At 48.1% G+C, this 26,143-nt stretch overlaps 1 protein-coding gene across 1 annotated transcript in view; it reads right to left on the reverse strand.

Annotated features, from left to right (window-relative positions):
* Window positions 1-26,143, reverse strand: part of ift56 (intraflagellar transport 56) — a 60,635-nt gene that overhangs the window by 5,195 nt on the left and 29,297 nt on the right. The window contains exons 9-12 of the mRNA XM_085969475.1: window positions 24,224-24,307; window positions 17,273-17,342; window positions 11,912-12,018; window positions 8,542-8,675 (exon numbers count right to left, since the gene is read on the reverse strand). Coding sequence (XP_085825601.1) covers window positions 8,542-8,675; window positions 11,912-12,018; window positions 17,273-17,342; window positions 24,224-24,307 — 395 coding nt within the window. The remainder of the gene's footprint in view (window positions 1-8,541; window positions 8,676-11,911; window positions 12,019-17,272; window positions 17,343-24,223; window positions 24,308-26,143) is intronic.

A 26,143-nucleotide genomic window follows, 5' to 3' on the forward strand; every position in this document is an offset into this window, starting at 1 on the left:
CATGATCTCATTAAATGGCGGAACAGGCTCGAGGGGCCGAATGGCCTACTCCTGCTCCTATCTTCTATGTTTCTTAAATAGTGGGGTTACATTCGCTACCTTCCAATCCGCAGGAACCTTTCCAGAATGTATGGAATTTTGGAAGATGACAACTAATGCATCCGCTCTCTCTATAGCCACCTCTTTAAAAACCCTAGGATGAAGGCCATCTGGTCCAGGGGATTTATCAGCTTTCAGTCCCATTAATTTCTCCAGTACTATTTCCTTACTAATACTAATTTCTTTCAGTTCCTCATTCTCACTAGACCCTTGGTTCTCTACTATTTCTGGAATGTTTTTTGCATCTTCTTCCGTGAAGACAACACAAAGAATTTGTTTAATTTCTCTGCCATTTCCTTATTCCCCACTATAATTTCTCCTGTAAGGGACCCACGTTTACTTTCGCTAATCTTTTCCTTTTTACATACCTATAGAAGCTTTTAGTCTGTTTTTATGTCTCTCGCTGGTTTACTCTCATTCTATTTTCCATTTCTTTATCAATTTCAAAGAGCTCTCCAATTAGTCCCACTCCCCCTCTCTTTCCCCATAGCCCTGCAAATTTTTCCTTTTGAACTATATATCCTTTATATTCTTTTATATATCCAATTCCCTTTTGAAAGTTACTATTGAATCTGCTTCCACTGCGCTTTCAAGCAGTGCGTTTCAGATCACAACAACTTGCTGCGTAAGAAAAATTCTCATCTACCCACTGGTTCTTTTGCCAATTATCTTGGGACTGTCCCATCTGTTTGGCTGAATGAGTTTCTCTGGAAGGTTTAATTCCTTCATGGGACAGCTGTTCTTGCTGACTCCCGCTCAGCACGGCTAGGATCAGGGTCTAAGCGGAGTGGGAGATTAACTTGCAGGCCCTTCCACTCTGCAGCACTAGATGCTAGTAGCACCGACGGTGTCTTTATGGGGGTGGTGGGGGGAATACACTGCAGCATGTGGAGTGTCCGAGTGGAGCACTTGACTTGAGTTCATGCCAGTGATTCTTCCCCCCCCACAGTGGATTATCTATTTCAGCCATGCCCCTTGTGGGTTACATAGAAACATAGAAGACAGGAGCAGGAGTAGGCCATTTGGCCCTTCGAGCCTGCTCCGCCATTCAATGAAATCATGGCTGATCATCCAAACTCAGTACCCTGTCCCTGCTTTCTCCCCATATCCCTTTAGCCTTAAGAAATATATCTAACTCCTTCTTGAATATATTTAATGAATTGGCCTCAACTGCCTTCTGTGGTAGAGAATTCCACAGGTTCACCACTCTCTGGGTGAAGAAATTGCACCTCATCTCTGTCCTAAATGGCTTACCCCTTATCCTTAGACTGTGACCCCTGGTTCTGGACTCCCCCGCCATCGGGAACATCCTTCCTGCATCTAGTCTGTCTAGTCCTGTTAGAATTTTATAAGTTTCAATGAGATCCCCTCTCATTCTTCTAAACTCCAGCGAGTACAAGCCCAATCGAACCAATCTCTCCTCATACGTCATTCCTGACATCCCAGGTATCAGTCTGGTGAATCTTCGCTGCACCCCCTCCATGGCAAGAACATCCTTCCTCAGATAAGGCGACCAAAACTGCACACAATACTCAAGGTGTGGTCTCACCAAGGCCCTGTACAACTGCAGCAATACATCCTTGTTCCTGTACTCGAACCCTCTCGCTACAAAGGCCAACATACCATTTGCCTTCCTAGCCGCCTGCTACACCTGCATGCTTTCCTTCAGCGACTGGTGCACAAGGGTTGGCACGGGTCAAAGGCCAAGCACCCCCCACCCTCCAAATGAAGGGATGGAAGGCTAGGGTTATCTAACAGAGGCATGCCAGCTGCCTTCCTGTAGCCTCCCGTCAGCCAGTTGTAGAACAGCAGCGGTCTGGGAGCAGGTCGTCTGCGTGAACTTTCACCTCTGGTTGTGATGGCTAGTGGAGGGAGCACCAACAAAGGAAAGAAAGTGCAAAGTAACGGTGAGATTTATTATAGCTTTGCTGACGGCTCAGGGAATTGATCCAGTGAGTGGCAGAGGCAAAACAACAGAGAAAAACCCAGGGCCAATAAGGGAAAAAAAACACTCTGGAGAGTTCCTCTCCGAACCCCTCAGGCCTTCGAAAAACACAGCAACGTGCAGTCAAACCACAAACCCTGGCGTGCGGATGGCACAATGACATTGCCTGCATTTATACATCCTGCCCCAGGGAAACACTTGCTGCCTGCACAACTGCTCCGAGAGGGAGATTCGCCCACCGTCCGTACTGCTCTTAAATGAAACCATCGCCCGAATCACAGGATAATGAGGTCAGAGTATAAAGCAGTGGCAAGGAAACTTAGATTAGCTATCAGAAGGAGCGTCTTCGCACAAAGGGTGATAAATGCATGGAACAATCAGTCTGGCGCGGCGGTGAAGTTAGTGCAGCAGAGGGATGAGCTTCGATGGGCTTTTTCTTCCCCATTCTTCATCTTTCTCAGGAACCTTGAGAGTTTTTTTTTGAGCTGCTCATTTCTGAACACAGCTGATTAAACAAGATAGTTGGAATGTTAATTACTGGACTCCTCCCAGATACATGACCCTAGTCCTGCTTACGGCAGTGAGACGGGCCTGCCATGTTGGAGCACAACAGCAACACGCCGCGTACTGTTATTAATTCAGTTGTTGCACACCGCCAGCAACTTCTCCAAGACACCGAACCAGGTGTCATCATTGGCACCTCCTTAAAAAGCAACACATCAAAAAAACAACAGTTTGAGCAATGGGAGACCTTCAAGGAGGAGATCGTTCAGGTACAGACTAGACACATTCCTGTGAGGGGGGGGGGAAGGGAGGGCATCCAAAGTTAGAGCTCCCTGGATGACTAAAGAAATTGAGATTAAAATGAAACAGAAAAAGTAGGCTTATGATAAATGTCAGGCTCTTAATACAGTAGAGAATCAAGCAGAATGCAGAAAGTGCAGAGGAGAGCTGAAGAGAAATAAGAGGGGCACGGAGAAAGTATGAGAAAAGATTAGCGGGTAACACAAAAGGGAACACCAGAAAGTGTTTTTGGGTATCGTGGGGCTTAATTTCAGAGTTTGTAGATGAGACAAAGCTTAGATGGGTAGTAAGCAGTGAAGAGTAGCAGACTTCAGGAGGACATAGACAGACTGGTGAAACAGGGGAGAGGCAATACAAACAAAATGGTAAATATTTAAAGGGCATTCAGGACCAGAGCTGGGAGCTCACATACACAAAGCATACAGGATCCTGGGATTTATAACTAGAGGCATAGGGCTGGATTTTGATACTGGGGCGGGCTGGGGTTGTGTAATCTGCATTTCGTGTTAGCCACCCGATTCTAAATCGATGTGGGAAAATGATGCCATTTTAACTTAATTGACCAATTGAGTTCCAACGTGTGGGAACCCGTGGCCAATGAGTTTTTCCAGTCTGAAAGTCGCCTCCGATGACGTCATCATTGCTGCTGCATTTAAGGTCTGCAACAAGCCTTGCTTCTTCTGCAGACTGCCAAGTTTTTGCACTTGCATGTTAGAGGCATCTGCAGGAAGAATGGCCAGCCAGAGACCTAGGTCTGCACCCCGCTTTGATGACGTTGCCCTGCAGGCTTCAGTAGAGGGGGCAAGAGCAAATAAACAGGTGCTCTTCCCTTCTTCAGGGAGGAAGAAGCCTCCCCAGCAAACCAAGGCTGTGTGGATCCAGGTGGCAGAGGAGGTCAACTCTGTCAATAACCCGCAGAATCTGGCTTCAGTGCAGGAAGAGGTTTCATGACCTTCTGCACACTGGAAAAGTGAGTATGAATTTCCCATTGCCTCTCCTCACCAGCACTCAGCTTTAGCAATCGCTTCCTCCACATCCCACTTGACACTGACATCCATGCACCCTTACCCATTCCCTCTCTCTCTATGGTCACATTCACCTAACTATTCGACTTTGCAGCCCTCACACTCCCAATCACTGTGATGCAATTACAACTTACAACACACAGGTAGGGCCCTTGGTCTTGCCACCTCACTCCATCTTTGTCTCCTTCTAAGCATCTATGCTATGGATTCTCTACACTCACTCCTTCATTCTCACTCAAACTCCACTTGTCTCCCTCATTGCAGGAAAAGAGAGCTCACAATAAGAGGGAAAGAGCGAGGACAGGAGGAGGGCCACCCTCAGTCGCCCAGCTCACCACCTGGGAGGAGGCGGTCCTGGAGATCGTGGGAGTGGAGGAAGATTCCCAAGTGGGGGACGGACAGACGGGCGCATCACAGCAAGCTGGTGACAGAATAGTTTTCCACCTCTCTCAATGACATTGCATGAGTCACTGATAATGATCCTGAAGCTCTAACAGATGGATTTATGATCATCTGCAATATGCAATGTGCGTGTAACCTTGGCCTCACATCTCTGACTCTTTCCTTTACTTCCCCACAGGAGCATCGCAAGCACCCGTCCCCACTATCCAGGAGGAAGAGCATGAGCCTCAAGACTCCTCAGAGGAAGCTGCAACCTCTGAGGGCACAGCGTCAGCAGAATTCACCGCACCCAGCACCAGCGCAGACACTCACACCTCGGAGGGAACATCGCGAGATAGAGTAGTCTTGTGGAGATTGTGGAGACAGGGACAGCAGTGCAGAGTCCTAGTCGGAGGGCGCAGGACTCTGCCAGCTCGGCTCAGCTGCATGTCGACCCGCTGCCTCTGGGTCCATCCATAAGATCAGTGGTGCTGGAACTCCACGAACAGATGCAGGAGTCTCTAGCAGGTTTTGTCTCCAGGGTCGCTGCGAGTGTGGAGCGAATGGAGGAGTCCATTGCGAACATGAGCGGAGCCTTTGTGGAGTCATTGGTGCATGAACGCATCACCATGGAAAGGATGGCAACCTCCATGGAGGTGATAAGTCGCCAGAGTGCAGAAAACATGGTGAGTGTTCTGAATAGAATGACATCTCTGGAGGAGCGATGGTCATCTATTGAACAGAGAAACCAGGCCTTCATGGAAGTCCTTCTGAGTAGGACTGCCAGTGCAGTGATGTGCAGCAAGGTGCTCTCAAGCCACTTGCAAGCGCTGAGGGGGACCTGACCCATGAGAGGGAAGTTGGTGGCAGACATCAAGGAAGTGGGGGCTCCTCTCCAAGCGCTCACACTTCCATGCCACAGCAGAGCCCTCTGTCAGAGCCCCACACCCAACTGAGATCTGCGTCTCAACCCCTGCACAGCCGCAGGAGCAGCAGACTGTTGGCGAGCCCTCTCAGGTTCACAACCCCAGAGGATGGATGCCTGCCAAAGGTGTCGAGACAGGAGCAGCAAGAAAGTGAGCAAGGGGCCTCCACATCTGCTGAAGCCACAGGGGAAGCACCACGTAGGAGCACGCGTAAGAGAAAGATACTGCACAAATAGTCACAAGGGTAGTCGCTTGGGTGAAATTTGATGTTTTATGTTAAAAAGCTATCAGATGATTACTGTAAATAAAAAATCTGATGGCTACTGCTGTAGTTGTGGCGTGTGTCATTTCGTGAATGGGACTTCCACATTGAGGGCTTAAGATTACTTGCAATTATCAGTATGGTGGTCAAATTGCTAGGAATCCACTGGTTCTTGGCCATTGCCGATGCTCAGTTAAGAAGCTGCGAGGCAAAAGTGCTTGATTGGCTAGGCTAAGCAAATCTGGCCAAAATGAGTGCGTTCCTTGCATCCCGGGCAGCAATGTTCTCGCGTACTGCTGCCGCTGGTTGATGGGCCTCTGCAAGATGTTCGTTTTCGCTCTCCTCCTCCTCATCTGAGGAGGATATGTGAGGAGCCACTTGGTCCTCAGGGATCTGCAAGCCACGACGCTGTGCCATGTTGTGAAGTGCACAGCAAACCATGACGATTCTGGAGACCCTGGCTGCTGAGTACTGCAGGGCTCCACCTGATCTATCCAGGCATCTGAAGTGCATCTACAGCAAACCGATGGTTTGCTCGATTATGGCTCTGGTGGACATGTGGCTGGAGTTGTAGCGCTCCTCAGCTTCGTTGGATGGGCTCCTCAACGGCGTCATTAGCCACGTCTTCAGGGGATAGCCCTTGTCTCCAAGTAGACATCTGTTAAGTTGGTCTGGCGGACTGAATAGCGGAGGCACACTAGACTGGCGCAGTATGAAGGAGTCATGGCAACTGCCAGGGTACTTGGCACAAGCATGCAAAATTTCCTTCTTGTGGTCACACACCAGCTGAACGTTAAGGGAGTGGAAGCCCTTGCGGTTGACAAAAATACCTGGATTGCGATGGGGTGCCTTAAGGGCCACATGTGTGCAGTCAACCTGCACCTTTGGAAAGCCTGCCAGATTAGCTAATCCAACCACACGCGCCGTGACACTTGCTTGATCCTTGGTGAAATGGATGTGATTGTGCGCGATGGTAAAGAGGGCATCGGTTACCTACGTGATGCAAGTGTGTGCGGCCGCCTGGGAGATGCCGCTGTTGTCTGCTGCTGATCCCTGGAATGAGCCTGAGGCAAAAAAGTTGAGTGCGGTGGTGACTTTGACGACCACTGGTAAGGGTTGTCCACCTGGTCCTCTGGGCTCCAGGTCTTGTTGCAGCATTGCGCAGATGTCACCCACTACCTCTCACGAAAGTCGGAGCCGCCTTTGGCACTGCTGCTCAGATATGTTGAGGTAGCTGACCCTGTGTCTGTAGACCCTGTTTGGGGGGTATCTCCTGCGCCGACAGGTTTCCATGCGCTGGCCCCGTCTGGCCTGTGCAGCTTCAGGTGGGTGAGCAGCAGCTTGGCGCTGCTGTTGGTGCTGCTGCCGTTCCTGGTTCTGCTGGTGCCGCGGCTGGCCTTCGTCCTCATCTGATGTCCAGAAGGGAAGGAAATAAATGGCTCCCATGCTTCTGGTATATGCCTCAGTTGAGGAAGCGCTCAGTCAAGGTGGCGAGAGGGGTTTTCAAGGTCACACTGGAGATGGGTGTCAGGCTACAAACTTCCACAGCAGTGGTTATGCCTTCTAAAAGTTTCCCCAGACCCGAGACAGCAAAATCCTGCCACCTGCAAATGATGGCTGGTCAAAATCTCCTATTTAATGGTTGAGCTGCAGCTTATAGTCAGCAATCCAATTGTGCTCCCACCAGGTTTCACTGTCGTGTTTCAGAACAGGCGTGCTTCACGTGGGAAAAGGGTTAAAATCACAAAGGCCTTTCAAAATGGGATAATAGAGGTAATTTAATGCTTGTTAAGGGCCTTAACGGCCTATCCTGCCTCTTGGAGGCAGGACGGAGACGGACCAGTAGACACGATTTAATGAAAATTGCGTGGAGGCGGGGTTGGGCCCGCCCGCCAGTTTTTGCAATTTTAACCCCCCACATGCCTCCAATCCCGCCTCAACGGCCCAATGAAATTCGAGCCCATAAAGTACAAAAGCAAAGAAGTTATTGTAAACCTTTATACAGGAAACTTTGTGTTATCCGGAGGCTAACTGTCCGGAATGCTCGAGCCACCGGCAAAAATCAGGAGCCGTTTTCGTTAGGTTTTTTTTCTTCTCGTTGCTTTTTTCCTCACCAGTCAAGCTCTGCAAGGTCTGCTGAAGCTGTTGCTAAGCTACAGAGACGCTTGGACTGTTTAGAAGCTGTAAGCAACAGGGTTTGTTGGCAGATACGGAGCTCAAAAGCTTCCGTATCTTTCAACATTAGAGCTGGTTTGTCCGGCAGTTTTGAGGGAACGGCAACAGCTCGGTCCCGTCGGTGCCGGATAGCACAAAGTTTCCTGTAAATTACTGGTTAGACCTCAGTTAGAGTACTGTGTCCAGTTGAGAACATCGCACTTTAGAAAGGATGTTAAGGCCTTGGAGAGGGTGCAGAGGAGCCTCACCAGAATGGTAACAGAGATGAGGGACTTCAGTTATGTGGAGGGACTGGAGAAGCTGGAATTGTTCTCCTTAGAACAGAGAAGGTTAAAGGGAGATTTAATAGAGGTGTTCAAAATAATGAGGGGTTCTGATAGAATAGATAGGGAGAAACTGTTTCCACTGGCAGGAGGGTCAGTAACCATTGGCAAAAAATCCAGCGGGCAAATGAGAAATGTTTTACCGCAGTGAGCTGTTGTGATCTGGAACGCGCTGCCTAAAAGGGCGCTGGAAGCAGATTCAATAGTAACTTTCAAAAGGGAATTGGATAAATACTTGAAAAGGAGAGATTTGCAGGATTATGGGAAGAGCAGGGGAGTGGATCGCTCTTTCAAATATCTGGCACAAACGCGGTGTGCTGTATGATTCGAATGACAACCTGGACAGGCAGCAAAAAAAACAAAAGCATGGCTGGAGCGAATTATAATTCATTACAGCCACTCAACTTTAAAGTGGGCTACTGACAAGACGAATTTGTTGGCATCAGCCTGGGTTTTACAAACCTGTCAAGCATTATTCACATGGCAGGTGTCTTCCTATAGAGCACACAGGCTAATATTTCATTTCTGTTAGTTTCTAACACGTGACTACGGTGGTTGATTCCAGTGTTTAACACGGGCCTTGTATCCTGGCGATACGTACTTTGGTTCCCGTCCCGCTAGGATCATTTGGAAGATCCCGACGCATGCTCCACGTTTTCCTTCCCAATATTCCGGATTTGGATCCAGGCGCTCAAGCACGTCAAAGGCTTTTGCCGCGTAGTAGAACTGTCCCATCTGAAAAGGAAAAAGATTTTCGACAGCTGAAGTCTGGAGATTCACAATCTTTAATTCATTTTAATCAAACACATTTTTTGAAGCCCCCCTCACCTGCCAGGATTGAAATGAATTTTTAAAAATGGTAAGGAGGGGAGACTTTACACAGAATCTACAGCAGCGAAACAGGCCATTCGGCCCAACTGGTCTGTGCTGGTGTTACACTCCACACGACCACGCTCTTGATCTACGGTCACCCGGTGCGGAGGGGAGCAGGCAGGTTGGAGGACCTCCTCGTAGGACTGCTCCTGGGCCTGGCTAAAAAAGACATTAATTGGTCCAGGCAGCGGGCGGTCGAGGGGGTCGTTCAGCCAGATTGCCTGCCTCTCTTCCACGGCCATGTTCGCGCCCGGGTGGCCCTGGAGATGGAGCACGCGGTGTCCGCCGGCACGCTTGAGTACTTCCGCGACCGGTGGGCGCCGCGGGGACTGGAGTGCGTTATCAACCCGGACAACACAATTTTAATTTAAGTTGTTAAGGTTCATTTAAAGTTTTGTTAATTTAAAGTCAATTTGTTTTTGGTCCAAACTAAAAGAGTACACTCCACGAGTCTCCTCCCACTCTAATGACCTCTTTTGTGATTCTAATTACGATTGAGCCAGATTACTGCCCTCACCCAGTCAACGAACACCCAACACCAGTAACAGGAGGGGAATTCAGTTAGTGTTGCTGGTGGTAGTGGGCCCAGTGCTAAGGCTGTGCCAGCGCCAGGCGATGGGACCCACGCAGTCCACTATGGATTGAAACGTTCAGCGAGAAATAATCACCCTTTAAACAATTTGTGTATATATACACACACAAGGAGAAGGATTAGCTGAAAGGAGGAATGCTGCTAGTTTACGAGAGATTCGTGCAACAGGGGAGGGAGGAGAGTTTTTTGATGGGATTTGCATTGGCTGGTTTGCTGGGTGGGTTGTGAAGGGGGCTGGTTGGGTTGTGAAGGGGGCTGGTTGGGTTGCGAGGGGGCTGGTTGGGTTGCGAGGGGGCTGGTTGGGTTGCGAGGGGGCTGGTTTGCTGGTTGGGTTGTGAAGGGGCTGGTTTGCTGGTTGAGTTGTGAGGGGCTGGTTTGTTGGTTGGGTTGTGAAGGGGCTGGTTGGGTTGTGAAGGGGCTGGTTTGCTGGTTGGGTTGTGAAGGGGCTGGTTTGCTGGTTGGGTTGTGAGGGGCTGGTTTGCTGGTTGAGTTGTGAGGGGCTGGTTTGCTGGTTGAGTTGTGAGGGGCTGGTTTGTTGGTTGGGTTGTGAAGGGGCTGGTTGGGTTGTGAAGGGGCTGGTTTGCTGGTTGGGTTGTGAGGGGCTGGTTTGCTGGTTGGGTTGTGAAGGGGGCTGGTTTGCTGGTTGGGTTGTGAAGGGGCTAGTTGGGTTGTTAAGGGGGCTGGTTTGCTGGTTGGTTGTGAAGGGGCTGTGTCAGTATTTCAGCGTTTGCCTTTAGCTGCCAGACCCCTGCAGCAGCAGCTTGCAGCTGGATACATGGAATTACAGAGAATCTACAGCACAGGAACAGGCCATTCGGCCCAACTGGTCTGTGCCGGTGTTTACGGTCCACATGAGCCTCCTCTCACCCTGCTTCCCTCTTCCCACCCTGCCCCTTATCCCTCAAGTATGACTGGAGATACTGGGGCTATTTCCACTGGAGCAGAGAAAACTGAGAGGAGATTTCATAGAGATTTTTTTAACAATTATGAAATGTTTTGGTGGGTGAATAGGAAAAGACTACTTCCTCTGGTTGGTGGGTCAGTGAGGGGTGTCATCGGTTTAAAATTGTCACTGGGAGTGAGGCGAGAGGTTAGGAGAAATGTCTTTATTGAGAGAGTGCTTTGCCACAGAGACTAGTTGAGGGAGCTACCATTGTATCTTTTAAGGGAAGAATATATAAATATTCGAAGTAGAGGAAGCTCCAGGGCGATGTACGTAAAGAGCGGGGGAGAGGGATTTGTTTTGGATTATTCTAACCAAGAGCTGCCACAGATACAATGAGCCGAACAGCCTGCTTCTGTAGACGTCTATGCTCTGTATCCTGATGAGGGTACCTGGTGTGGGGAATGGAACCTCTTCTGTGTCTGGGATTAAGACATGTACTTGGAGCACAGCAGTGGCAGCTTTCGTCAGCATCTAACCATGCTGGAGCTGATCGGAGAGTGCTTTACGCCCAAAACGCTTTACAGCCAATGAAGTACATTTTGAAATGTAGTCGCTATTGTAATGTAGGAAACGCGGCAGCCAATTTGTGCACAGCAAGCTCCCACAAACAGCAATGAGCTCAATCACCAGATGGCGGACCAAAAATTGCTGTGGCAATAACCTGCCGTTGGTTATACTTTCCCCGGCCCATTTAATCGCCATGATATTTTGCCCAGCAAGTTGCTGGAAGTGGGAGGTAGAAACGGCACGGCGCCCTCTACAGGGCCTCTGGGACCCGAGGGATTTGAAATGAGTTGGCTTACTTTCTGTGGCGTGTTTAGTTCATGTCATAGAATCATAGAAATTTACAGCACAGAATGAGGCCATTTGGCCCATCGTGTCTGTGCCGGCCATGTATCTACCGTGCAAGTACAGGAACTTCACGCCACTCAATGCGTTTGATGGGGAGCCAGCCGACGAGATGCCATTTTTGTGAAGCTAACGGCGGAGCGGCGCATCTCTGGCATCAACTTTTCAATTGCCGCATTTAATTGTGCCCTAACCTGAAGTGGCGGTGGCGTTTACACATAAAAGCAGCATTATTTTGACGGCAATTTTTGGGCCAATGTGTTTTTAGTGATGTTGGTTGAGGGATAAATATTGACCAGGACACCGGGGATAACTCCCTTGCTCTTCTTCGAAATAGTGCCGTGGGATCTTTCTAAGAGGGCAGACGGGGCCTAGGTTTAACGACTCATCTGAAAGACGGCACCTCCGACAGTGCAGCTCTCCCTCAGTACTGCACTGGAGTGTCAGCCAAGATTTTTGTGCTCAAGTCTCTGGAGTGGGACTCAAATCCACAACCTTGTGACTCAGAGGCGAGAGTGCTACCCACTGAGCCACAGCTGACACATAAACTTGGATTGAAAAAAAAACAAAAAAATCAACACAGATGCACAAGTGAATGCCAAGGCTCATTTTTAATTACTGGAAGCTTTGTAAAAAGTAGATTTGAACTGCTTGCTGCGGTTGGTGCAATCCCTTCAGCACTAACCGCTCCTCAGAGTCGGTCTCACTTACCTTGTAGCAGTCATTAGCCAAGAGCTGCAGGAGGCTGAAGGACTCTCCTGAAGTCTCCATCTTCAGGTAGAGCTCCCATGCCAGGCGTGGCTTCTTGTTCATGATATCTGTGAAGGGCGGAAAGAATAGTAGCAGCTTCTGAAACGGAGTCAGCACCAGGCTTGTAAACAAAGAGCAGGCCTTGGGAAATGGGGGAGCAGGGGTCGGGATATGCATTTCACTGCATAAGTGAGATGGTCCTCTTGTTACAAAGACCTTCCTCCTAAGTAGGCTCTAGTGATCTATGGGGTACAGGAAACTTTGGTTTATCCGGAGGTTAACTGTCCGGAATGCTCGATCCACCGGCAAAATTCAGGAGTCGGTTCAGTAAGTTTTTTTTCTTTTCGTTGCTTTTTTTTCACCAGTCAGGCTCTGCAAGGTCTAGCTAAAGCTGTTGCTTAGCTACAGAGACGCTTGCAAGCTACGGCCGACTGTTTAGAAGCTGTGGGTTTGTTGCTAGATACGGAGCTCAAAAGCTCCGTATGTTTTAACATTAGCGCTGGTTTGTCCGGCAGTTTTGATGGGACGGCAACAGCTCGGTCCCGTCGGTGCCGGATATCACAAAGTTTTCTGTATTTAGATTTTATACCATGAATGCGCAGAGGACTGTGAGATAGATTTTCTTAGCCCTCATTCAGTCAGTCACTGTCACCTGATGCTTTCCTACAGAGGCACCAGTAAAGAAAAACTCAAAAATTTAATTAGCTTCTAGCCTTTGCACCACAGCACGATTCTGCTTCAACGTGGAATCACATCATTTTTACAGCACAGAAAGAGGCTGTTTGACCCATCATGCCTGTGCCGGCCCTGTGAGACAGATATCTACAGTCTTCTTCCTCTCGTTGAGTATATTCAAGGCTGAGATCGATAGATTTTTGGACTCTAGGGGAATCAAGGGATATGGAGATCAGGCAGGAAAGTGGGGTTGAGGCCGAAGATCAGCCATGATCTTATAGAATGGGCCGTATGGCTCCTAATTCTTTTATCCTCTCCCTTTCCCCATTTGGCCCATCGTGCCTATGCTGACCCTGTGAGACTACATCCACTCAGTCTCCTTCCCCATACTCTTATGGAATCATTGATGCTTTGACAAGTGGTAGGACAGGGATTCAAGGTGAAACATAGAAGATAGGAGCAGGAGTAGGCTATTCGGCCCCTCGAGCCTGCTCCGCCATTTAATGAGATCATGGCTGATCATCCAAATTCAGTACCCTGTCCCTGCCTTCTCCCCATATCCCTTCATCCCTTTAGCCTAAAGAAATATATCTAACTCCTTCTGGAATATATTTAATGAATTGGCCTCCACTGCCTTCTGTGGTAGAGAATTCCACAGGTTCACCACTCTCTGGGTGAAGAAATTCCTCCTCATCTCAGTCCTAAATGGCTTACCCCTTATCTTTAGACTGTGACCCCTGGTTCTGGACTCCTCCACCATCGGGAACATCCTTCCTACATCTAGTCTGTCTAGTCCTGTTAGAATTTTATAAGTTTCAATGAGATCCCCTCTCATTCTTCTAAACTCCAGCGAGTATAAGCCCAATCAACCCAATCTCTCCTCATACGTCATTCCTGCCATCCCAGGTATCAGCCTGGTGAATCTTCGCTGCACTCCCTCCATGGCAAGAACATCCTTCCTCAGGTAAGGTGACCAAAACTGCACACAATACTCAAGGCGTGGTCTCACCAAGGCCCTGTACAACTGCAAGACATCCTTGTTCCTGTACTCGAATCCTCTCGCTATGAAGGCCAGCATACTATTTGCCTTCTTAACCACCTGCTGCACCTGCATGCTTACCTTCAGTGATGGGTGCACAAGGACACCCAGGTCTCGTTGCACTTCCCCTTTTCCCAATCTATTGCCGTTCAGATAATAATCTGTCTTCCTGTTTTTGTCATCAAAGTGGATAACCTCACATTTATCCACATTATACTGCATCTGCCATGCATCTGCCCAATCACCCAACCTGTCCAAATCATACTGGAGTTTCTCGGCATCCTCCTCACAGCACACACGCCCCCCCCCCAGTTTGTGTCATCTGCAAACTTGGAGATACTACATCTAGTTCCCTCGTCTCGATCATTAATATATATTGTGAATAGCTGGGGTCCGAGCACCGATCCCTGCAGTACCCTACTAGCCACTGCCTGTCACTCGGAAAAAGAGCCGTTTATTCCAACTCTTTGCTTCCTGTCTGCCAACCAGTTCTCTATCCAAGTCAGTACCTTACCCCAAATCCCATGTGCTTTCACTTTACACGCTAATCTCTTATGCGGGACCTTATCGAAAGCCTTCTGAAAGTCCAAATACATCATATCTACTGGTGGAGCAGGCTCGAGGGGCCGAATGGCCTACTCCTGCCTTCTATGTTTCTCCCTTATCTATTCTACCAGTTACATCCTCAAACAATTCCAGTAGATTAGTCAAGCACGATTTACTTTTTGTAAATCCATGTTGACTTTGTCCGATCCTGTCACTGTTTTCCAAGTGCTCTGCTATTACATCTTTTATAATGGACTCTAGCATTTCCCCCACCACCGATGTCAGGCTTACCGGTCTATAATTTCCTGTTTTCTCTCTACCACCTTTTTTAAATAGTGGGGTTACATTAGCTACCCTCCAATCCATGGGAACTGTGCCAAAGTCTATAGAATTTTGGAAGATGACCAGCAATGCATCCTTCCTTACGTACCCTAGGATGTAGATTATCTGGCCCTGGGGATTTATCGGCCTTCAATCCAGTCAATTTCCCTAACACCATTTCCCTACAAATACTGATTTCATTCAGTTCCTCCCTCTCATTAGACCCTATGTTCCCCGACATCTCTGGGAGGTTATTTGTGTCCTCCTTTGTGAAGACAGAACCAAAGTATGTATTTAATTGGTCAGCCATTTCTTTGTTCCCCATTATAAATTCCCCTGATTCTGACTGCAAGAGACCTACGCTTGACTTCACCAATCTTTTTCTCTTCACATATCTATAGAAGCTTTTACAGTCAGTTTTTATGTTCCCTGCAAGTGAGGAGCTTCTCTCTGTCCCTGCTGCACACACTCACAAAGTGAAGGGGGGGCGGTGGAGAAGGTAGAAGTAATCGTCACCAGAACTGAATATCAGGATTGATACCTTTAGTTAGCTGTCCAAAATCATTGTGCTTAAAATATGCTTATACTAAACTAAAATAAAAATGATACTCCCCATTTTCAGGTCCCTACTCATGAGCTGGGGACATGCTGGGCCGCCTTTGCTAATACCCCACTATCACTGAGCAGCGGACGACACACGAGCAGGCTGGGGCATTTGATCAACAACCTTCCCTTTCTATGGGAAAATGTCTCAACTTGTACCGTGCCTGCTGAGCCACACAGACCAGAGAGGTCAGAGCCAAGTTAGGTGACCCCAGCCAGGGCAATGGTGGGTCATAGAAAATAGAAAAATAGGAGCATGAGTAGGCCATTTGGCCCGTCGAGCCTGCTCCGCCATTCAATATGATCATGGCTGATCCTCTATCTCAATACAGGAAACTTTGTTATATCCGGCACTGACGGGACCGAGCTGTTGCCGATCTATCAAAACTGCCGGACATACAAAGTTAATGTTGAGGCATATGGAGGTTTTCATCTCCGTATCTGACAACAAACACTGTTGCTTAGCAACAGCTTGTAAACAGTCGGCCCGTACCTTGGAAGCGTCTCTGTAGCTTAGCAACAGCTTCAGAGAGACTTTCCAGAGCCTGACTGTTGAAAACAAAGCCACGAGAAGAAAAAAAACCTAACAAAACGGCTCCCGATTTCTGCTGGTAGATCGAGGTTTCCGGACACACAACCTCCGGATAAACCAAAGTTTCCTGTACCATATTCCCGCTCTCTCCCCATACCCCTTGACGCCTTTTGCATCTAGAAATCTATCTATCTCCTTCTTAAATATATTCAGTGACTTGGCCTCCACACCCTTCTGTGGTAGAGAATTCCACAGGTTCACCACCCTCCGAGTGAAGACATTTCTCCTCATCTCAGTCCTAAATGTCCTACTCCGTATCCCGAGACTGTGACCCCTCGTTCTAGACCCCCCAGCCAGGGGAAACATCCTCCCTGCATCCAGTCTGTCTAGCCGTGTCAGAGTTTTATACGTTTCAATGAGATCCCCTCTCATTCTTCTAAACTCCAGTGAATACAGGCCTAGTCGACCCAATCTCTCCTCATACGGCAGTCCTGCCATCCCAGGAATCAGTCTGGTGAACCTTCGCTGCACTCCCTCTATGGCAAGTATATCCTTTCTTAGGTAAGGAGACCAAAACTGCACACAGTACTCCAGGTGTGGTCTCACCAAGGCCCTGTATAACTGTAGTAAGACATCCTTGCTCTTGTACTCAAATCCTCTTGCAATGAAGGCCAACATACCTGTTGGTTCCCTGTTCTAGGCAAATGAGGAAATAATAAGCATCCGGGGTTCCTGCTCTTGATCGAGCCGCTCCCTCGAAGGCCCCAGTGAGAGCGTGCGGTGAGCTTCATGCAACATTCTGCCACTTGATTGCACCAACCCACCGCTCCACAGGGCAAGCAAACAATACTATAGCAACAAAGGCTTAAAATATCATGAGTCAAAACACCTTCCAGGATATCAACTGGACCCCATGCAGACTTCTATGTGTTTAGATAGCATAGTGGTTATGTCACTTTGACCAGTTAGGCCTGGACTAATGATCCGGAGACGCGAGTTCAAATCCCACCACGGCAGCCGAGAAATTCAAATTCAATTAATTAAATAAATCTGGAATAAAAAGCTTGCATCAGTAACGGTAACCATGAAAGTACCAGATTGTTGTAAAAACCCATTCACTAATGTCCTTTAGGGAAGGAAATCTCTCGTCCTATTTGCGACTCCAGACCCACAGCAATGTGGTTGACTCTGAACTGCCCTCTGAAATGGCCTAGCAAGCCACTCAGTTGTATAAGGCGGTTCACCACCACCACCATCTCAAGGGCAATTAGGGATGGGCAATAAATGCTGGCCTTGACAGCGACGCCCACACCCCGTGAATGAATTAAAAAAAATAAAATAATAGACATTTGTCTAACGATATCAAAGGGCGCACAGTGCTCGACAGGTCGGCCCCACACAGGCTGCACCAACCTTACTTCTGAGCAGCGTCTCATCTGCTGGCCCAGCCGCGAGCTGACCAAATGTATGGTGTATTGTTGGCAGATGAAGGCAAAGGCGCCGACACTGGCATCTCTAACTGCAGCAATGTGAAAGCACCAAAATTGTTGAAAACCATCGCGCTACCCAAAGAGTCATGAATTCTAGAGCTACGCTTTTAACTCACAGCAACGGGCCAGCCAGCTGAGGTAAATGTAGTCATTCTTCAGCTTCTCACTCTGAATCAGCTGGAAAACCTGAGGAATAATTCAAAGAAAGGTACAAAGTTTTCAGGGAGGAGGTGCTAAATTGGTTAATGTACCGCGCCGCGCACATCAGGTAGGTTTCCGGGTTCAGGCGATGGCCTGGGGGCGAGTTACACGACGCAGGCTGGGGGGGGGGGGGGGGCAGCAGTGGAGACACAAATCGGGCTCAGTGTCCCCATTCTAAGGAGGTGATGGCGGTGGGGAGAACAACTGAGGTTACAGCACCTGATCGCTAGCCAATGACTGCTTCTGGAAAGTGCACGTGTGAAAATCAGGGTTCAGCTGTGATTCGCTTCGTGGTCGAATAGCCTAACGTTCACAATGAAGAAGGGTCAGCTGAGTAAGAGGTCGAAGGGATGAATGACGTGTGCCGACCCAAGGCAAGGAGGTGAAAGAGAAACAAAACATAACTTCTCTAGCTAGGCCCCGCAGGTCAAAGCAACCTCCAGCTACTTCAGTTCAGCACAAGAACAAAAATACAGTGGGAAACGAGATGGCGCAAAGGCAAATTAAACAAAGGCTTGAGCGTAAATCTAGAGTTCTACGTAAGGAGCCTGCATTGATTGGGGTCTGCAGTACTCCATGAGATCAGTTTCTTTAATTAATAGTAATAAAGGTGCTTATATGAAACCAGGAATTGGAGAAACCCAGGTGAAGGCTCAACGTCCACAGTGCAAGATACCAACAAGGTTCAAAAGGAAGAAAGAAAAGAAAGACTTGCATTTCTATAGCGCCTTTCACAACCACTGGACGTCTCAAAGCATTTTACAGCCAAAGTACTTTTTGAAGTGGAGTCACTGTTGTAATGTAGGCAACGCGGCAGCCAATTTGCACACAGCAAGCTCCCACAAACAGCATTGTGATAATGACCAGATAATCTGTTTTAGTGATGTTGATTGAGGGATAAATGTTGGCCAGGACATCAGGGAGAACTCCCCTGCTCTTCTTCAAAATAGTGGCCATGGGATCTTTTACATCCACGAGAGAGCAGACGGGGCCTTGGTTTAACGTCTCACCTGAAGGACGGCACCTCTGACAGTGCAGCACTCCCTCAGCACTGTGCTGGAGTGTCAGCCTAGATTTTTTGTGCTCAAGCCCCTGGAGTGAGAGAACCTTCTGACTCAGAGTGCTGCCCACTGAGCCACAGCTGACACGAAGCCGTGGCGGCGCAATGAAAATGCAGATGGTTGGTAATAGTGATGAGAGGAGGTCAAAAGAGGAGAGTTAAAAGCTGGCGGATTGTCGGAGCAAGGGAAGAGAGCAAATTCTAGAGTTTTCAGGCCTTGACGGGAAAGAGAGTGAGTTCAGGGTAAGGAGACGGTGTAGTGAGCCATGGTTTCAACACAGGGAGGAGGAGGAGCCTGGAGGAAGATGTATTTAGAACTTAGCATGAACAAGGAGAGGAAAGTGCAGAGGAGCACTGACAGCAATACTATGATCAATCTAGAGAGGCCGATGGGTAGATAGATGCAAGCGAAGGATCAGCGAACAGATAACAAACTTTTTTCTTGTACCCTGTCCAAGAGAGAGTGAGGGAGTGTGAGTGTGCGTAGGTTAAAACAGCCTTCCCAGATACGGGAGCAAGATTCGAGTCTTGATTGCAGTGACTTTTTGGCATTTTTAAAATTTGTGTTTGACTATGTCACTGAACAGCTGCAGGGCATTCTGAAGGGGGAGGGTTAACAGGCAGAGGTCGTGGTTCACATTGGGACCAACGACATAGGTAGGAAGAGGGATGAGGTCCTGCAGCAAGAATTTAGGGAGCTAAGTAGCAGATTAAAGAGTAGGACCTCAAAGGTTGTAATCTCTGGATTACTCCCGGTGCCACGTGCTAGTGAGTATAGGAATAGGAGGATAGAGCAGATGAATGCGTGGCTAAAGAGTTGGTGCAGGAGGGAGGGCTTTAGTTTCCTGGATCACTGGGCCTGCTTCTGGGGAAGGTGGGACTTGTACGGGTTGCACCTGAACCAGAGCGGGACAATTATCCTTGCGGGGAGGTTTGCTAGCACTGTTCGGGGGGGTTTAAACTAAAATGGCAGGGGGTTGGGAACCTGAGCAGGCAGACAGAGGAAAGGAAAACAGGGATAAAAGCAAAAGATAGGAAGGAGAAAAACAAAAGTGGCAGTCAGAGAAATCAACGGTTTAAATCAAACGTGGCCACAGTAAATAATAATTCTAATAGGTCTAAGAGCGTTAAAAAAACAAGCCTGAAGGCTTTGTGTCTTAATGCGAGGAGCATTTGTAATAAGGTGGATGAATTGGCTGCGCAAATAGAGGTAAACGAATATGATTTGGTTGGGATTACAGAAACGTGGCTCAAGGATGGCCAAGACTGGGAACTCAACATCCAGGGGTATTCGATATTCAGGAAAGATAGGCAAAAAGGAAAGGGAGGTGGGGTAGCATTACTGGTTAAAGAAGGGATTAATACAATTGTAATGAAGGATATTAGCTCTGATGATGTGGAATCTGTATGGGTAGAATTGAGAAATACTAAGGGGAAAAAAACATTAGTGGGAGTGGTATATAGACCTCCAAACAGTAAGGCGGAGGTTGGGGATGGCATTAAAAGGGAAATTAAAGAAGCGTGCAATAAGGGCACAGCAGTCATCATGGGTGACTTTAATCTACATATAGATTGGGCCAACCAAATTAGTAACAATACTGTGGAGGAGGAATTCCTGGAGTGTTTACGGGATGGTTTCCTGGACCAATATGTCGAGGAACCAACCAGAGATCAGGCCATCTTAGACTGGGTATTATGTAACGAGAAAGAATTAATTAGCAATCTTGTTGTACGAGGCCCCTTGGGTCGGAGTGATCATAATATGATCGAATTCTTCATTAAGATGGAGAATGAAGTAGTTGACTCAGAAACAAGGCTCCTCAATTTAAATAAAGGAAACTACGATGGTCTGAGGAGCGAGTTGGGTAGGATTGATTGGGGAATGGCACTCAAAGGGTTGACGGTGGATAGGTAATGGCAAACATTCAAAGACCGAATGGATGAGCTACATAATTTGTTCAGCCCAGTTTGGCATAAAAATAAAACAAAAAAGGTGACTCAACCGTGGCTAACAAGGGAAATTAGGGATAGCATAAGATCCAAGGAGAGGACATATAAATTGGCTAGAAAAAGCAATAATCCTGAGGATTGGGAGCAGTTTAGGAGTCAACAAAGGAGGACAAAGGGATTAATTAAGAAAGAGAAAATAGAATATGAGAGTAAGCTAGCAGGGAACATAAAAACTGACTGTAAAAGCTTTTATAGATATGTGAAGAGAAAAAGATTGGTGAAGTCAAGCGTAGGTCCTTTACAGTCAGAATCAGGGGAATTTATAATAGGAAACAAGGAAATGGCAGACCAACTAAATACATACTTTGGTTCTGTCTTCACAAAGGAGGACACAAATAACCTCCCAGAGATGCCGGGGAACATAGGGTCTGATGAAAGGGAGGAACTGAAAGAAATCAGTATTTGTAGGGAAATGGTGTTAGGAAAATTGATGGGACTGAAGGCCGATAAATCCCCAGGGCCTGATGGTCTACATCCCAGGGTACTGAAGGAAGTGGCCCTAGAGATAGTAGATGCATTGCTGGTCATCTTCCAGAACTCGATAGACTCTGGAACGGTACCCATGGATTGGAGGGTAGCTAATGTTACCCCACTATTCAAAAAAGGTGGTAGAGAAAGAGCGGGAAATTATAGACCGGTAAGCCTGACATCGGTAGTGGGGAAAATGCTAGAGTCTATTATAAAAGATGTAATAGCAGAGCACTTGGAAAGCAGTGACAGGATCGGACAAAGTCAACATGGATTTACAAAAGGTAAATCATGCTTGACTAATCTACTGGAATTTTTTGAGGATGTAACTGGTAGAATAGATAAGGGAGAACCAGTGGATGTGGTGTATTTGGACTTTCAGTAGGCTTTCGATAAGGTCCCACATAAGAGATTAGCGTGCAAAATTAAGGCACATGGGATTGGGGGCAAGGTATTGATTTGGATAGAGAACTGGTTGGCGGACAGAATGCAAAGAGTTGGAATAAACGGGTCGTTTTCCGAGTGGCAGGCAGTGACTAGTGGGGTACCGCAAGGATCGGTCCTAGGACCCCAGCTGTTCACAATATATATTAATGATCTGGACGAGGGAATTGGATGTAATATCTCCAAATTTGCAGACGACACAAAGCTGGGTGGGAGGGTAAGCTGTGAGGAGGATGTCGTGAAACTCCAGTATGATTTGGACAGGTTGGGTGATTGGGCAGAAACATGGCAAATGCACTTTAATGTGGATAAATGTGAGGTTATCCACTTTGGTGGCAAAAACAGGAAGGCAGATTATTATTTGAATGGCAATAGATTGGGAGAAGGGGAAGTGCAAAGAGACCTGGGTGTCCTTGTGCACCAGTCGCTGAAGGTAAGCATGCAGGTGCAGCAGGCGGTTAAGAAGGCAAATGGTATGTTGGCCTTCGAGTACAGGAACAAGGATGTCTTGCTACAGTTGTACAGGGCCTTGGTGAGACCACACCTCGAGTATTGTGTGCAGTTTTGGTCACCTTACCCGAGGAAGGACGTTCTTGCCATGGAGGGAGTGCAGCGAAGATTCACCAGGCCGATACCTGGGATGGCAGGAATGACGTATGAGGAGAGATTGTGTCGATTGGGCTTATACTCACTGGAGTTTAGAAGATTGAGAGGGGATCTCATCGAAACCTATAAAATTCTGTCAGGTCTGGACAGACTAGATGCAGGAAGGATGTTTCTGATGGCCGGGGAGTCCAGAACCAGGGGTCACAGTCTAAGGATAAGGGGTAAGCCATTTAGGACTGAAATGAGGAGGAATTTCTTCCCCCAGAGAGTGGTGAACCTGTGGAATTCTCTGCCACAGAGGGTGGTGGAGGCCAGTTCATTAAATATATTCAAGAAAGAGTTGGATATATTTCTTAAGGCTAAAGGGATATGGGGAGAAGGCAGGGACAGGGTACTGAATTTGGATGATTAGGGCAGCACGGTGGCATAGTGGTTAGCACTGTTGCCTCACAGCGCCATGGACCCGGGTTCAAATCCGGCCTCGGGTGACTGTCTGTGTGGAGTTTGCACATTCTCCCCGTGTTTGCGTGGGTTTTCTCCGGGTGCTCCGGTTTCCTCCGGGTGCTCCGGTTTCCTCCCACAGTCCAAAGATGTGCGGGTTAGGTTGATTGGCTATGATAAATTGACCCTTAGTGTTAGGGGGGATTAAATACATGGGGTTACGGGGATAGGGCTTGGGTGGGATGGCTGTCGGTGTAGGGACTGGGTGCTAGGGTTTGGATGATCAGCCATGATCTCATTGAATGGCGGAGCAGGCTCGAAGGGCCGAATGGCCCACTCCTGCTCCTATCTTCTATGTTTCTAGTCCAGTGCAGCAAGGCTGTGACGTCCAGCTAATCCTGCAACTACTAAATAATCTCTAACAATAAGCTGAATGCAGGGGGCTGGCACTAGTTCAGGCAACACTTGGCCAAAAACACTCAAATGCATGGAACAGGCAGTTCACCAGGATGTTGTGGGAGCAAGTTCCAGCTTGTAAACATTATATTCTCCAAGAAGCCTCAGAGTCCTGGTTAATGAGATGGCAATCAGAGCAACAGAAACCCCCAAGAGTGGGGTTATAGCTGAAGAAGCAATTTACAATGTGTGGTTCGTTTATTCACACAGCGGAACATTTCACAATTGCCTTCAAGCGCCCTGACTGTGATGTTGTGCTCTATTCAATTTACTCCCTATTTTTCTGAAAAAATATACTCCGGAGAATTTTGCTTGATGTTTTACTAAAAAAAATCAATTTCCACAAACTACACCAAGACCTGTGGAGCAGGTCTCGGTTAATTCGCTTCACAAGCAGATAGCAGTTACCCTGCGTGTAGAGGAAACAACAGGGAGCCCTGACTTCAGGCCAGCCTGAAAGCCTCAGGAAGCCAGGCGACGGGCAGGGTAGTTTCTCAGGTTCCTGTGGCTTAGTGTAGAGCTCACAGGCCAGTCCAAAGTCATGCTCCCTGTTGCTTCTTATGCAGTTGTCCGAGAAGAAAGAAAGACTTACATTTCCATAGCGCCTTTCACGACTACCGGACGTCTCAAAGCGCTTTACAGCCAATTAAGTACTTTTGAAGTGTAGTCACTGTTGTAATGTGGGAAACGGGCGGCAATCAATTTGCACACAGCAAGCTCCCACAAACGGCAATGTGATAATGACCAGATAATCTGTTTTAGTGATGTTGATTGGGGGATAAATATTGGCCAGGACACTGGGGAGAACTCCCTCCCGCTCTTCTTCAAAATAGTGCCATGGGATCTTTTACGCCCACCTGAGAGCAGACGGGGCCTCGGTTTAACGTCTCATCCGAAAGACGGCACCTCCGACAGTGCAGCACCCCTCAGTACTGCACTGGAGTGTCAGCCTAGATTTATGCGCTCTAGTCTCTGGAGTGGGACTTGAACCCACGACCTTCTGGCTCAGAGGCGACAGTGCTGCCCACTGAGCCACGGCTGACACTTACAGCTGGGGGAGGGAGTTGGAAGGAAGGTGCTCATGGGATGCCTCCCATTGGTGACACCACAGACTGAGAATCATGGAGCCCTGGTGGTCTGTACAGATCAGTTGTGTGTTGCCCTTAGCCAATTGAACCACAGGGGAAACCCTTATTTCCCTTGTCAGCACTATGATCACATCTAATACAGCCAGTGTGGGTTTAAAATGTTTGCCTTATGCCCATCTACCCGGGGAGATCCCAACATCCCTAAAGGTGCCCTGCGGTTTCTCCAAAGTTGTGGCCCAAGTGCCTCCAAATAATGTTGCAGCCCAAGTGCCTGAACAAACAGAATCACTGACCTCCTCAGCCTCCTTGAAGTTTCCAACAGCTGCTTTCGCCTGTGCGTAGTTGAAGTTAAAGAGGTCGTCATTATAGAAGTAACTCTGTTTAAAAAAGAAAGGAAGAGTGGGTCACATCCTACAGGCACTCGCTATCTGTCGTGACACCACGAGAATCTGGGATTTACGTTCACAGAACTCATTCTATTGGAAATCATGTGGATGATGGGGTCAGATCTCCCTCCCATTTTGTAATACACTCCCCAATTACAATGAATTTTCTGAATCTGCTATTTTCTTTCACCTCCTCCGTTTCCCCCCCTCCCCCCTCTATTTCATGGGTGGCGTGCTCGCAGCACTCTACCATTGCTACTCCACAATTACTGTATGGATGGTCAATGGCGATTTTTCCCTTTCCCCACCCACTACGTGGGGGAGGTGGAGCACCTCCCCTCATTGTGCAAGACCTTGATGGCCTATCACCCCGTCCCACTCTACGCGAGCAATGCCAACAGGCTGCAGCACCAAAGGCTGGACTTTATCAAACAGTGGGCCCACTGACAGCCGCTTCTCATTCACAATAGAGAAGCCAGTGGTGGAATCCAGCGCATGGGTCACACTTCGACCCTTTGGACCCTGTAAACCTCGAGGGTTTGATTCATGCACGGGTGGAGTGGATGCCTCATTCCAACTCGTGATCAACAGAAAGCAGTTACAGATATTTACAAAAACTGCCGCCATATCCCATTATCGGACACTTACAATCCCAATTTATAGTCCAGCTTGCAGCGACTGTAGCGATCCCAGTTCTTTGACACATAATATGAAAACTGGGGGGATACAGAGCGATGAATATGCAAATTCATTTCTAAATACGAAAAGGAATATCTCCGAGAAATATTGGGCCGGAATCTTTACCTTGGAGTTGGGTTGCATGCGTGCGGGCCGGGAATTTAATGTTGTGAACAGTGCGGTTTCCGGTGTGACTTTTACTTAATGGCCCCAATTAAACAAGTCATGCGTGTTTCCCGGCCCAATTAAATGCAGCGAGTCTGATGACTTCATCGCTGGCTTGTTTCCAGTGCCGATATTTAAAGCAGCCTTGCACACATCTCATTTGAAGGTTGATGTCGGAGTGTTCAAGGTGATTTCCAGAGTTCTGAGTAGCGTTATAAAGTATGGGTCATGGAGACACAAAGGCAGAGGGCCGCACCAAGATTTAACGACATCTCCTTCGATGTTCTGGTGCAGGCAGTAAGAGCCCCCCCGGAGATCCTCTTCCCTGGCGATAGGCACAAAAGACCACCCAAAGACATAAAAAGGGCATGGTTGGAGATCGCAGAGAAGTTCAGCGGCAGGGATGTGGTTAGGAGGACGTGAATCCAGTGTAGGAAAAGATTCAATGATCTCATGAGGTCAGGGAAGGTGAGTGCAATGCCACACTCACCTACATCCTGATGTGCTCGTTACCCCATCACTCTGCCTTCCTAAGCCTACTCCTGCACATCATTCCTCACACCAAAATATCTTGCAGGTCCACCCATCCCTCTATGTACGTACTCACACCCCTATCTGACTAACCACCACTGACACTCACCCTCATCCTAATGCAATCATAGCAAGTAACACCACAGAAGGAGGCCATTTGGCAATGTCACGCCACTCCTACATAGTCACCCTCGACAGATGTAGCCCATCCATTCTTACACTCATTCCATCACTCTCACTCAAAGTTCTCTTCTTTCCCTCCTTGCAGGAGAAGAGAGCCCACAATAAGAGGGAGAGGCAGAGAACTGGAGGAGGTACACAACTGGGGGATAAAGAGCGATGAATATTCACTCAACTAACTCCAGCAGAGCCCTGGAGATCTCGGGAGTTGCAGAGCTGCTGGCGGTGGAAGACGGAAAGAGGGGGACATCCCAGCAACCTGGTGACAGAATT

Source organism: Somniosus microcephalus, chromosome 28 (genome assembly GCF_052327205.1).
Source record: "Somniosus microcephalus isolate GS21.2 chromosome 28, FLI_Smic_1.0, whole genome shotgun sequence".
Classification (NCBI taxonomy): domain Eukaryota; kingdom Metazoa; phylum Chordata; class Chondrichthyes; order Squaliformes; family Somniosidae; genus Somniosus; species Somniosus microcephalus.